At 46.9% G+C, this 13,441-nt stretch overlaps 1 protein-coding gene across 3 annotated transcripts in view; it reads right to left on the bottom strand.

The window, feature by feature from the left end:
* The window catches only part of LOC147633441 (uncharacterized), an 81,984-nt gene extending 68,543 nt beyond the window's left edge, over nucleotides 1–13,441 (bottom strand). For all 3 annotated transcript variants that reach the window (XM_086806520.1, XM_086806519.1, XM_086806518.1), the window contains exons 1-2: nucleotides 13,235–13,441; nucleotides 11,403–11,546 (exon numbers count right to left, since the gene is read on the bottom strand). In XM_086806520.1, coding sequence (XP_086662646.1) covers nucleotides 11,403–11,546; nucleotides 13,235–13,278 — 188 coding nt within the window. In that variant the 5' untranslated portion in view covers nucleotides 13,279–13,441. The remainder of the gene's footprint in view (nucleotides 1–11,402; nucleotides 11,547–13,234) is intronic.

Raw genomic sequence — 13,441 nt, 5'->3', positions numbered from 1 at the left:
CCCTCAGCTCAGGAGCAGTTTTATGGAGCAGTAAGAGGCAGCTGTCTCTTGCCTTATCGACAGAGGCAGAGTACCGGGCTGCTTGTGGTGCTGCTTGCGAGGTGGTGAGGGTGCAGAGGTTACTTGGCAGGATTGGGTTTCCACTGGTGGAATCCTTGGTCATCCAGAGGCACTTTGTTCGTGAAAAGATTGTTGCTGATGACATCTTGCTAGAGTTTTGTTCGACGGAGGAAAGTGCCGTGGACCTATTCACGAAGTCGCTATCTCAAGAGTTGCTCCGGCAGCACTCCAGCTCCCTGGGGTTGGTTTCACAACCACAAGCTGAGAGGGGGTGTTAGAAGTCATCTCCTATCTATGCCTATACACCAGGGCCTTTGTTGTGGGTGTGCTCGCCCTTATTAGGTGTTTTCTCATTTTTCCCCACTCTCCATATTTTTTCCCCATGTTTTCCTATTTTTCTATGGCTTGGGTGGTTGCCCTGTGTTGGCAGGAGGACCCATTTGGCTGGCCGACTGTTCCTTCAGGTCCCCGACCTCAGATATGTGCTGGCCGACTGGAGGATTTGGCTGGTCGTGGAGTTTCAGGCCCTGTCAGCTGCCTTTCTAAAGGCCAACTGCATGCTTGGGGCCATATAAAATGGCCCCATTGCCCCATGCCTTTTGTATCGTTGTTTCGGGATCTTCTTGTGTATATAGAGCAAAGTTACACGCCTCTCTCTCTCCTCCTCTTGTGCTGTCTATTTTCTGCACTGTACTTGCTCTTGTGTTCTCAGATTTGGTTATCATCTCCGCTGCATATTCTTGTTGGCATTATCATCTCCAGATTGGGCATATATGTGCATATTTCATGCTGTATCTGACTAGACTTATGAGGCCGTGCATTCATCTTATTTTAGATATTTTTCTGCTATTTTTGTCTATTTTTTAGACATTATTCTAGTATTTTTTTGCATAGTCAGCCAGCCCACTGTTTTTATACTGGCCGACCAGCTCTTGTCCAACCTATAAATAGGTGGCTTGGGTTAGCATCATTAGCACATCATTATTCAGCTATTGTTGTTGGTTGTATGCACCTACGGGCAGCCCTCGTGCTCTACTTCAGCAGATAACAAGTTTTCTACTTCAGTTCTTTTGCACATGTGCTTCTTTGCAAGATCTATTTGCTGTTTTTCTGTTTTACAGCCATTCTTTCATGGTATCTGAGCCCAGTGTTGCAAAGGGACCTGCGTTTTCTACATCTACTGCTGTAGGCAAAGATCCACCGCATCTACATCTACAAAGGAGCTGCATTTTCTGCTGTGGACCTGCGTTTTCCATTGAGGAGCTGCGTTTTCCACTGAGGAGCTACGTTTTCTGTTGAGGACCTGCGTTTTCCACAAAGGTGCTGCGTTTTCAGATCTCAGCCCCGTATTTTGGTGCTGCAACAGGGTTTTAACCCACGGAGTCATTTCTTACCTCTCCTTTTGGTTTCCCACCCTCCCATCCCTTCTTCTCCTTCCTTTCTCTTGGCTGCACTCAGCTTTCGAGGAGGAGTTTGCTGATTTTCTGATCAGCTTTGTTGAAGAGGAGGATTCTGTTGCGTTATCAGAGGATATGGCTTTTGGTCATAGTCATTCTTCTCTCTCGGGGATTCTCTTTTCTTCTCCCCCATCCCAAGCCCCAACTTCACAGGCTTCTTCTTCCCAGCTTCCTGTTTCTCTACCTTATTCCCAGATTCCTGCTTCTTTTCCTTCCATATTCCCCACCACCACCACTTCTCTTGTTTCTCCCCTCCCACAAACCCTCATCCCAACCCCTTCCCATGTGCCATCCTATTCACCCCCTCAAGTGAGTGATTCCATGAAGCTGACTGCTACCAACTACCATACTTGGTCGTTTTATACGCAATTGCTTCTTGAAGGAGCAGGTGTGTGGCCCTCTGTCACCACTCCTCACTTGGTGGATCCCGCGTTTCATGGGGTTCTGGATGCACGGGCTCGTCTCATCATCATCCATTGTATGACACCATCTATCCAGACACAATTCATATCTTCCCAGAGTGATGCCAGTCAGATGTGGAATGAGATTGAGAGGAGGTTCGGGAGAGTCTTCCGTGAAGATTGCTAAGTTGGAGGCGGATCTTGAGAAGATTACCATCAGTGACTCAGATAATATCATTGATAAGATTGGGGAATTCACAAGGATCAAGAGGCAGCTTGAGGAGTATGGGAGCTCGATCAACAACCCGATCCATAAAACTGCTTGGTAAGCTGCCATCATCCTTTGACTCTTTCAAAGATCACATCTACTTCCGTGAGCCTCTACCCTCTTTTGAGGAAGTTGTGACTTACTTACATGACAAATGTTTATTGAGAGGCAAAGGAAAGACAGATTCTGCCTTTGTTGCCCAAAGTAAGGGCAAGTCCAAAGGAGGCAAAGGAGGCAGCAACAACAAAAGCGAGAAGGGCAAAAGCAAGGATTCTAAGGAATCCAAAGGTTCCGAAGAGGAGGAGTGTGCCTATTGTGGCAGGCCTGGCCATACGGAGGCTCGGTGTTTTGCAAAGCGTAATGATTCCAAAGCCGCCAAAGCCAAGGACACCTCCAAAGATGCTGACAAAGATTCCAAGGACAAAGGCAAGGACAAGGTTCCAGAGGAGGGCAATGCCAAAGTGGCATACATGGTAGTTACAGATTCTCCCGTTTCTTCACAGGATTCCTTCCTTGTGGTCACACAGATCACTTCTGATGCAGAGGTGAGTGCCACACATGAAGAAATTGAGTGGATTGGTGATAGCGGCACTTCGGCACATATGGCCAAACATTCTCACATTATGGAGGATTACAAGCCACTTTCTTCTTCTATACGCATTGGAGATGACGACTCCTTACCCTGTCCATGGAGTTGGTAACATTTCTTTTGGTTCCTCTGCTTCTTTACATGATGTTTTACATGTGCCACGTATTTCGAAGAATTTGTTTTCAGTGAACATGGCTGCTCGGAAGGGACTTGGCATTTATTTCGATGATGAGGTGATTGATCGGAGGACTCTTACGGTTGTGGCTAATGGTGTTCATGATGAAGGCCTCTACAAGATCACCAACTTCTCTTCTCAGATTTCTTCCTCGGATCTCATCTTCATCAGCTTTTCTCTCCCTCCCATGCCTTAGTTTCTATTGCAGATACTTCTTTGTGGCATTCACGTTTTGGTCATGTGCCTATTGCCGCTCTACAAAAGCTTCATTCCAAGCAACTTGTAAGTGGACTTCCAGAGTTGAGAGCTCTCCCACACATTTGTTCCTCTTGCATGATGGGGAAACATCACATGGAGTCCTTTCCAGAAGAGGCTACACATAGAGCTACTCGGAGACTTGAGTTGATCCATGCAGACTTGGCTGGCCCTATGGAGGTTGAGTCCCTTGGCGGGGCCCGTTATTATATGCTCTTGGTGGATGACTTCACACGGAAGGAATGGGTGTGTTTCTTGGCACGCAAATCTGATGCATTTGCCAATTTCAGGTCTTGGCTTCCAATGGTTGAGAACCAATCTCAAAGCAAAGTTTCATTCTTACGAACTGACAATGGTGGTGAGTTTGTACCTTTTGATGAGTTTCTTACTTCTAAAGGCATCCAGCGGCGGCAGACGGCTGTTCCTTATACTCCTCAACACAATGGAGTAGTGGAGCGGAAGAACCGAACAGTGAAGGAGATGGCTCGATCCCTCTTGCATCATGCAAGTCTTCCTCCCTCTTTCTGGGGTGAAGCTGTGGCTACCTCAGTTTATCTCATCAATCGCTCTCTCACAAAGGCGGTCGATGGGAAGACACCAGAGGAGGCGTTTTCTGGACATAAGCCCTCCATCTCACACTTACGAGTTTTTGGTTGTGTTGTGTTTGTACATGTGCCAGGTCAAAAGAGGACTACACTTTCCCCGAAGTCGAAGAGGATGATCTTTACAGGATATAGTTCGAAGTCGAAAGGATACCGCTTTTGGGATCGTGCGTTGGAGGACATCATCATATCTCGTGATGCTCGCTTTGATGAGACCCTCTTTGGATTTGATTCCTCTTCACCCATGCAGTTTTCTAAGGATATTGATCCATTTCCGCCCGATATCGGTGAATTTTCTTTGCTCCCATCAGGCACTTCATCACCCCTTGTGCCTCCGGTGACTTCGGCAACGATTCAGCCCGCTGTTGCTACTGTTTCAGCCCCTGTTTCTGCTGTTTCCAGCCCCATACAGAGTGCTGGACCGTCTTCCGGAACTTCTCAGCCAGTTTGGACAGCCTCTACATCATCTCCCACACGCTCGGACGTCCCTTCTTCATCCCCGGCTGCCCCGGGTGCGTCCATTACAGCTGCGGATACTTCCTCTTCCACATTTGTGAGGAGGGCTGGTCCACCCCGTTGGGTCCACAAATTACTTCGAGATTCTGGCCTTTCTGACAGTCAATTGCATGACCAGGTCTCTACTTCTTCATCCGGTCCGAGGAGATCTTCTCGGGTTCCCACTCCCACAGTGAATTATGCTCTTATGAGTACTTTGCAGACGATTGATGAGCCCAAATCTCAAGAGGAGGCCCTTGCCCAACCACAGTGGCGACACGCTATGGAAGCCGAGATGTCCTCTATTGAGAGGAATCATACATGGGATTTAGTACCACGGCCTTTACATCGACGAGTCATTGGTGTCAAATGGATCTTCAAAGTCAAGTTTCATGCATATGGTACTTTGGATAAGTACAAGGCCCGTCTTGTTGCTCGTGGATATGCTCAAAAGGCCGGCGAGGACTTTGATGAGACATTTGCTCCTACAGCCAGGTTTACTTCCATTCGTATTGTTTTGGCTCTGGCTGCTCGTTTCAGATGGCCGGTATTCCAGATGAATGTTAAATCTGCCTTTCTAAACGGTGATTTAGAGGAGGAAGTTTATGTGGAGCAGCCTCCTGGTTTTGTGATTCAAGGACATGAGGACCATGTTTACTCGTTGAAGAAAGCTCTTTATGGTCTCAAACAAGCACCTCGTGCTTGGTATCAAAAGATTGATGCTTTCTTGTTATCTCTTGGTTTTCAGAGGTCATATGCAGATCCAAACCTCTATGTGCTTCTTTCTGATGGGGCTATATGCATCATTGTGCTTTATGTTGATGACCTCATTCTTGCAGGCTCACAGATTGAGTTGGTCACTCAAGTTCAGTCTCAACTTTCCCTCACGTTTGAGATGACGGACCTTGGCTTACTTCATTATTTTCTTGGTCTGGAGGTTTGGCAGAGAAATGATTGCATCTTCATTTCCCAGGAGAAGTTGCTTGCAACTTATAGTTTGACAGATTGCTCTCCTCTCTCTTGTCCTATGGATCCCAATGCGAAATTGTCTAAGGAGGATGATACACCTTTGGTGGATTCCACAGAATACCGACAGTTAGTTGGCTCCTTGCTTTATCTTGTCAACACCCGACCGGATCTCTCTTATGCTATGAGCGTACTCAGCCAATTCTCTTCAGCACCTCGGAGATCTCATTGGCAGGCAGCTTTGAGAGTGTTTCGGTATCTTCGTGGCACATCAGATTATGGCATCACTTATTCTGGTGATTCTTCTTTGGTGGGCTTTACGGATGCTGATTGGGCTGGTTGCATTGATACTCGGAGATCTACTACGGGATATTGTTTCATGCTTGGTACAGGATTGGTCTCTTGGAAATCTCAAAAGTAGAGGACTGTTGCTGCTTCTTCTACCGAGGCTGAGTACAAATCCTATCTTCTCTCCGGAGCCGAGGCGTTATGGATACATCAAATTTTGGAGCATTTATGTTGTGCGGATGATTCCCCTGTTGTCATCTTCTCGGATTCTCAGAGTGCCATTGCTTTAGCTCAGAATCCTGTGATACGTGGCCGCTCCAAACACATTGAGATTCACTATCATTTTGTTCAGGATTGGATTGAGCTTGGTCTTCTTCGACTTGAGTATTTATTCCACTCGGGACAATCTTGCTGACCTCTTCACCAAACCGCTCCCTCGAGCTTCTTTGGAGGTCTTTCTTCAGCATGCTGGAGTTGGTCCGCCCATCTGGCGCTGAAGAGGAGGTGTTGGCATTATCATCTCCAGATTGGGTATATATGTGCATATTTCATGCTGTATCTCGCCAGATTTATGAGGCCATGCATTCATCTTATTTTAGATATTTTTCTTTTATTTTTGTCTATTTTTTAGACATTATTCTAGTATTTTTTTGCATAGTCGGCCAGCCCACTGTTTTTATACTGGCCGACCAGCTCTTGTCCAACCTATAAATAGGTGGCTTGGGTTAGCATCATTAGCACATCATTATTCAGCTATTGCTGTTGGTTGTATGCACCTACGGGCAGCCCTCGTGCTCTACTTCAGCAGATAACAAGTTTTCTACTTCAGTTCTTCTACACATGTGCTTCTTTGCAAGATCTATTTGCTGTTTTTCTGTTTTACATCCATTCTTTCAATTCTGACATAAACTTGTTCGTTTTTATTATTTAATCTTTTTTTTGGCCTATGGGCCCTTGCCCAAGTGACAACTGCACCATGTTTCCTAGCTCCGGGCAAGAGTTCAAACCCCAACATCTGATATAGCATATTACTCTCTGCATTCACCATTACGAAAAGGTATAAATTTGTGACAAGCACTGCGGAAGCTTGAGTGCTAGTGTACAACAACGTCTTTCAATGCATTTCTTTTACTTTTAATTCACTTGAAAGAGAAGGGTGAGAGAGAGAGAGAGATTAACATCTTCAAAAGACTCCAAGGGTTTATGAGAGCAAAAAAGGCAGAACCATGTATAAGTCCCAAGAAAGATCGAACATCTGAAATGGTGAGAGGCAAAGGCCATTCCACAATTGCCTGAATCTTCTTAGGATCTACTGCAATCCCATTAGCAAAAATGATGTGACCAAGATATTCCACATGGTTCTTGAAAAAATCGCTCTTCTTCTTGTTGATGTACAGCACATTGGTGCGGAGTACTTCAAAGACAATCTGTAAATGCTCTTTGTGATCAACCATAGATCGGCTAAAAACCAGAATATCATCGAGATAAACGATCACAAACTTGTCCAAGTACGGCCCAAAAATTTCATTCATCAGGGTCATGAAAGTGGCCGGGGCATTGGTTAATCCAAAAGGTATGACCAAGAATTCATAATGGCCATATTTTGTCCAAAAGGTTGTCTTGTATTCATCACCATTACGGATACGAATTTGATGATAGCCGGACTTCAAATCAATCTTGGAAAACACCTTTGCACCAAGAAGTTGGTCGAACAACTCATCGATACGAGACAAAGGGAATTTGTTCTTGATTGTCGGCTTGTTGAGAGCACGGTAATCAATGCAAAGCCGCATTGATCCATCCTTCTTTTTGACAAGCAAAACCGGGGCTCCGAAGGGACTTTTGCTGGGGCGGATCTAACCTTTGTCCAGCAACTCCTGTAATTGCTTTTGTATCTCCTGAGATTCAGAGTAAGAAACACGGTATGGAGCTCGGGTTGGAGGAGGTTGACCTGGGATAAGATCAATCGGGTGATCCACAGGACGACGAGGAGGCAATGTCGTCGGAAGATCATTCGGAAACAGATCTTGAAAAGGCCTGAAGAACGGTTGCTCCAAGTAAGCAGTTGTTGATGAGACGAGGCTTGAGATTGCTCACTAGTTTTTGCTTCAATCTCCCGTAACATGACTAAGGATGTTGTACAGTCACGTTTGCGGACGAGGCGTTTGACTTGCAGGGTAGAAACAACAGTGATGAGTTTGGCACTGAAAAGGCCACGAAGTTCCAGCTCTCAACCATCATGGTATAACTGGATTGAATGAGAACGAAGGCTGATCACTGGATCATATTGATACAGCCAAGATTGTCCCAGTATCATGTCATAATGTGACAACGGCATCACTGAAAAATTAAGGTGATCTTGGTAATCTTGAATCTGGAACTGAAGTTGTCGCACCTTTTTGTTACAATTAAGGAAGGAACCATCAGCAAGCTCTACTTGAAAAGCATCCACAAAATGTCGGGTCTGTAGGCGAAGCTTGTGAACCAAAGAAGTGCCCACAAAATTAGTGGAACAGCCATTGTCCACCAGCACATTGATGGGATGGTCGCCAATGAAACCCAAAAGACTAAGGACCTGCTTGGAAAGATTTACCAGAACAGGGTTGGTACTTTGGCCATTAAGCATCAGGGTACTGACAACTTCAGAAACGCGAACAGAACAAGCTAGTTGTTTGTTTTTGTCTTTAACAGGAGGCGGGTCATGATCGGCATGGTGGCAACTGTCCACCTGAGAAATGCGCCGTGTTGGAGGGTTTAGGGCGCTGTGGACATTCATACCACCGGTGATCGCCAGAACAAATTGTACAGAGGCCTGGACAACTAGGTTGGGATGAAGTGGCAGTCGATGAAGAGGTTTGCTGTCCTGAAGAGGTTTCTCGCTTAAAGTTGTGCCGATCATTGCTGCGAACAGTCCTGTCGGGACCAATCTCGGTTTCTGCTACCAGAGGATTCGGTCTGAGAGGATCCTGCGTTTGACGCGGGAGCTTGCCGGGAGAAGTGTGACCGGAAGGACTGTTGTCCAGAATATGGTCGCCGAGAGTTGGGTTGTCCAGGATTGGGACGCTGGGGTTGGCTAGTCCCATTGGGTCGATTCTGCTCTGGTAAGAACGGGCGCCGGAGGAAAAGTTCCTGGGAGGACGCCGGTAATCACTAATGCGCTCAACATACGAGATTGCTTCATCCAGGGTGGCAAGATTGTACTTATGGACTTCGTCTTGGATCGTGGGTTCAAACCCGTCAATGAAGCTGTGAAGCTGGTCAAAGGGGCTAAGTGTCTCTATCTCCAAAGCCAGTTTTTGAAACTCTAAGATGTACGCGACCACGGAGCCAGTTTGACTCAGGCGGCGGAGAGAAGACCTGGAATGAAAGTTCGCATTGGCAGGCTCAAAAGCCTTGCGAAGGCACACCGGAATTTATCCCACGTCGGAGTAGACTTGCCATCTGAAATCCTACGTCGCCACCAAAGGCAAGCGGTATCTTTCAAGAAGGTACTGGCCAATGCCACCTTTTTGTTTTCGGGCAATTCGGTATTTGAGAAATAAACCTCCATCTTGTAGAGCCAGTGATCAATTAACCGCTTATCGCGGCGGCCATTGTACGGCTCAGGTAACTTGATATCCATCTTTCTTGTCTGTGCTGTGGTCATTAATTTATACAAAAGTTTGAGTTCAACATTGTCTACCTCGGCGGTCGGATCGGGAGGAGTTGAAGGATCGTCCTCCTGGCCCACCGAGGATGATGATGATGATGTTGGAGAACACGAACGACGCGCTCGCTGTGACTTCCTGGATCCCTCGCGCTGGTGTTGGTGCCGTTGTTGTATGTCTTCCATTTGTGATCGCATTGATGCCATACCGTCGAAAAGGGCCCGTTGCAAGTCCTCCATCTGTTGTTGGAGAGTGGTCATCTGCAAGGCCTCCATCTGAGGATCGGCGGGTGGTACGTTGTCGTGCGAAGTCGACATCTGAAGAACTCAGAGAGAGTACTGAGGTGAAGCAGGAAAGGTCCACCCGAAATGTAGGATGGAAGGAACAGCTGTTGGAGAGGCAGTAACGCGATCCTCGTACTCGAAGTCGGGGTCCTCCACTTCCTCGGGATCGTCCTCGCAGGTTACTTCGTCTGCTTCCACTTCTTCGTTTGGTTCCGCCAAAAAGCTGGGCACCGGAGATAATGGAGTATAATCGAGGACGAAGATCTCGCAGTAGAATGTCACAGGAGGACGCGTGGAGGAGATATTACGGAGGCCATCCACACTGCACTCTTGCACTCTGGAAGAAAGTGTGCCAACTGAGGGTACCATGACAGAAAGTACTCGATATGAGTAAGGTGCAGTGGCTCGCAGGTGAGGAAAATAGTCCAGATCGCCCAAGTGTCGAGTTCGGTTACATGCGGGCTGCTGACATGTATGCGGTACACCTGTGAGGCCGAGGCTACTAGGATAGGAGAGTCCGGGAGACTTGGAATCCCCCCAGCATCGGCCGAAAGTGGCGCCGGTTCCGGAGTGGGGGCACGAGGAGGGCTGTGTTCGGGAAGAAGACCCTCGGGGATCTCGTCGATGTAACTCAGGTAGGAGATGTGCATGTCGGGCTCCTCCGGAAAGTTGTCCATGAAGCACGCACGTAGATGGCGAGAGCGCACAGACGGTGTGGCGTGGGCAGAGCCGGGAGAACCCACTAACAGCCGGGAGGAGGATGGTCGCCGAATCGCCGGGGAGAGGGGGGCGAACGTGGAGATGGCGACATCTTGACAGCCGCGGGGGGGGGGGTTGTTGCCGAATCGCCAACGGAAAGGGGGGGTTCGGTTCACACTAGCGCACGCCCTTTTTTTTTTTTTTTTTTTTTAAAGAGACCCACGTGCCAATGTTATGTTTTTTTTTTTTAATGGTGTAAAGGTGACGGGCCTGGATCACGTAGCCGACCGGAGGAAAAGGTATGCCGCTTCGAAAAGGCGCCGCCAGCAAGTAAGCGAAGAGGTGGATGGCGATCGCTATTCGGCGGCGAGGGGCTCAGGGCCAGCAGCCGCACGAAGCAAGCGAGGGGCTCACGGCCTGCAGCGCACGAAGCAAGGAGGGGGGGGGAGTGCTCCATATTCAGCACAGAGGGGGGAGTTCCTGCCATGCAGCGAATGACTACCACCACCGGCAGCAGGGAGGGGGGTAATCCAAGTATGCAGCAAGGATTCCCTCTTTGAAACACACGGTGCGTGTATGGGTGTGGAAAAAAAAAATTACATCACCATGGGCAAAGATTTACGCCAAGTCCACCATCGCTCCGCTGCTTCCATATGACACCAAGAAGAGGGGTGGACGAGGGAGTGCCGCGGAGAGGGTGAGGGCTTCACAACCCGCGGCTAGGAAAAATTTAGCTCTGATAGGCCACATCCCCAAGCTTCCTAGTTAGGCTTTTAACCGGGTTTGACAGCCCCAATCATGGGCTCCCAGCAAACACTTCAAATCATACATACCTATAACCAACACTCATCAATCGCATTCCTTCTGTGAGGCCCCTCCCTCCTGCACAAAAAAAAATCCTTCCCTGCTTCAGGGTATCCTGTATTCCCAGTAAAAGCAGAAGATACAAACCTTGTTCTTACAATACTTTTGGTCCTCGGATGCATGTGTCATGGCTTCATCTAGACGTGTACATGGTAGTGTACGATAGCTGTGGGGTTTAGCAGACTTTGCGAGCGGGAAGCTGGGGGGGAGGGAGGGCGGGGTGTGTGTTTAGTTTGCTATTGTGTTCACTGAGAATGTGCTACAACAAATAAACCAAAAATGATGCAGCAATAAAATGAGAGATCCTGTAAAAGGTTTTCAATGCCTAATGTAGTACTAAAAAACAACTTACTTGGCAAAAAATGGCATCCTTCTTTTCTCTATGTATCCTCTTTTACGAGCACGCAGCTTGAAGGGCATCCATGAGGGTGAAAACCCCAGATACAAGGAACCTGGTAGCAGCAATCCCCACTCCCACTTGCAACAATACCCACAGCTGCAACTTGAAACAAAGTCCAAAAATAAAGACTTTGAAACCACGCGCTCTTAAAAAGCAACGTGCACTTCAAAATGCAGGCAGCATCAAATGATCATAAAGATGATTTTCATGATATACTTAGGTAGGCATAATTTTTTTCCTCAAACCAAAATAATGCTGGATGTGGGATGAAACAAAGCTTTAAAGTAAACTTTCAAGCCAAAAATCCAAAAACTAGCATCAAATGATCATGTCATAAAGATGATTTTCATGATATACTTAGGTAGGCATAATTTTTTTCCTCAAACCAAAATAATGCTGGATGTGGGATGAAACAAAGCTTTAAAGTAAACTTTCAAACCAAAAATCCAAAAACTAGACTACTATTTGTTTTCCCTCCTGAGAACTGTGAGCCCTGAGGAATAGGGTTTGTACAGAAATTGTGAAGGATGCACAGTGCACACCTATAAAAGAATATTTAGTTCCCAGAGGCAATTGGTGTGGGAACATGAGAGCAACGGAAGACAGAAGTTGGCCGCTAAAGACACAGGAAAAATCAGTATAAGAGCAGGTGGAGCAGATGTGAGGAAGTTTGGAAAGGTTTGGTAGCCAAGAGCAGCTCCAGCAAAGCCTTAGGGTTCCGGCCAGGGGCCAAGCATGTGAAAGCTCCTTAGAAAGGGCCACGGACGGGAACTGTCCCCATAATCATCCCTCTGATCATTCATGGCTCCAACTAACATTCATATACAGTGTCTTGGAGTATTTTCAAGGATTGGTGTCACTCTTTGGAACTCTGTTAGTGACACTTCACACTATTCTGTTAAGAGTATGTGGAGGCTGAGGAGTCTGCTGATACATCAGCCTCATGCCGATGCAGAGTTTCTTCCTGTTATGATTATGGCCAAGAATGGCAAGCATTAGTTTGTAGATCTCCCTCATATGGTCACTGATCCACAGTGGAGAATGTTTTATGGTTGCCCTTTTAAAGATCTTCACTGGAATCCTGGAGAGTGGGTATGGATTGATGCAAAAAGGACCTTTCAGACAATAATGTCAAAAAAGGATGCCACACAGCTCAGATGTTCCATTTGGGTCCCAATGAGGCGGCCTCGTTAAGAGAATCATATCTGAGTATCTCCAAGGTTATACAGTATCTTTTGGAGGAGACTTTGGAGTTCCAGAAGAAGTTGTAAGGTGAGGCTTTTCTTATGGTTGCTCGAGATGCAGTACCAGTTAATGAATGGAGAACTGTCACAGGTTTGCTTGCCATGGCTTATGAAGGCTAGGCTTTAAGTTTCCTATGTGGGAATCTGGATTGATCATGCCATATATTGCACAAACAGTCCAGGATCCAGGTTATACAAAGCCTGAATCGCCCCTGTGGATGCTATGGGCTGGGTTGACTTGACTATGGATCAACATGTCATGTCCTACGCCTCTGCTTGCCTTATCTATGCTAGGAAACTGCTCTCAAGCAGCTACACTTGCACAAAACAAGGGTGATTTTACCTGCCCCACTCCATTTTGCAAAAAAAGCTAAGGTCATCACTGTTTTTTTTTCACTGAGTTTCACCTCTCTACATTTATTGAGCGGAGAAATCTTGATAAACACTCTTCTAAGGCTACCATTGCAAGATTACGGGAGACCTTAAAGAAGGAGATCTAAACGATTAAGAAAAGAACGGAATGGTTAAAGGAGATCGTACCTACAGTATGCCGTACACTCGATCTCTGTTTTGTAAGGAGGCATGATGGATGATGGGATTGTGAAGCCGAGGAGGCGTGTTAGTCAAGCAAGGTGAACGTAGAGCAGCAGCAGAAAATCCATCTTCATGCCTTCAACGCAGGAAAAAGATGGCGAGGACTCACTGTGCACACCGTTGGACACTCAGTCAGTGTCCAACTAAATAAGT

This window comes from Cibotium barometz, chromosome 12, assembly GCF_041138505.1.
Source record: "Cibotium barometz isolate CiBa-2024 chromosome 12, ASM4113850v1, whole genome shotgun sequence".
NCBI classification, from domain to species: domain Eukaryota; kingdom Viridiplantae; phylum Streptophyta; class Polypodiopsida; order Cyatheales; family Cibotiaceae; genus Cibotium; species Cibotium barometz.
Note: the sequence above shows the minus strand (reverse complement) of the source record. Positions and strands in the feature narration are given on the sequence as shown.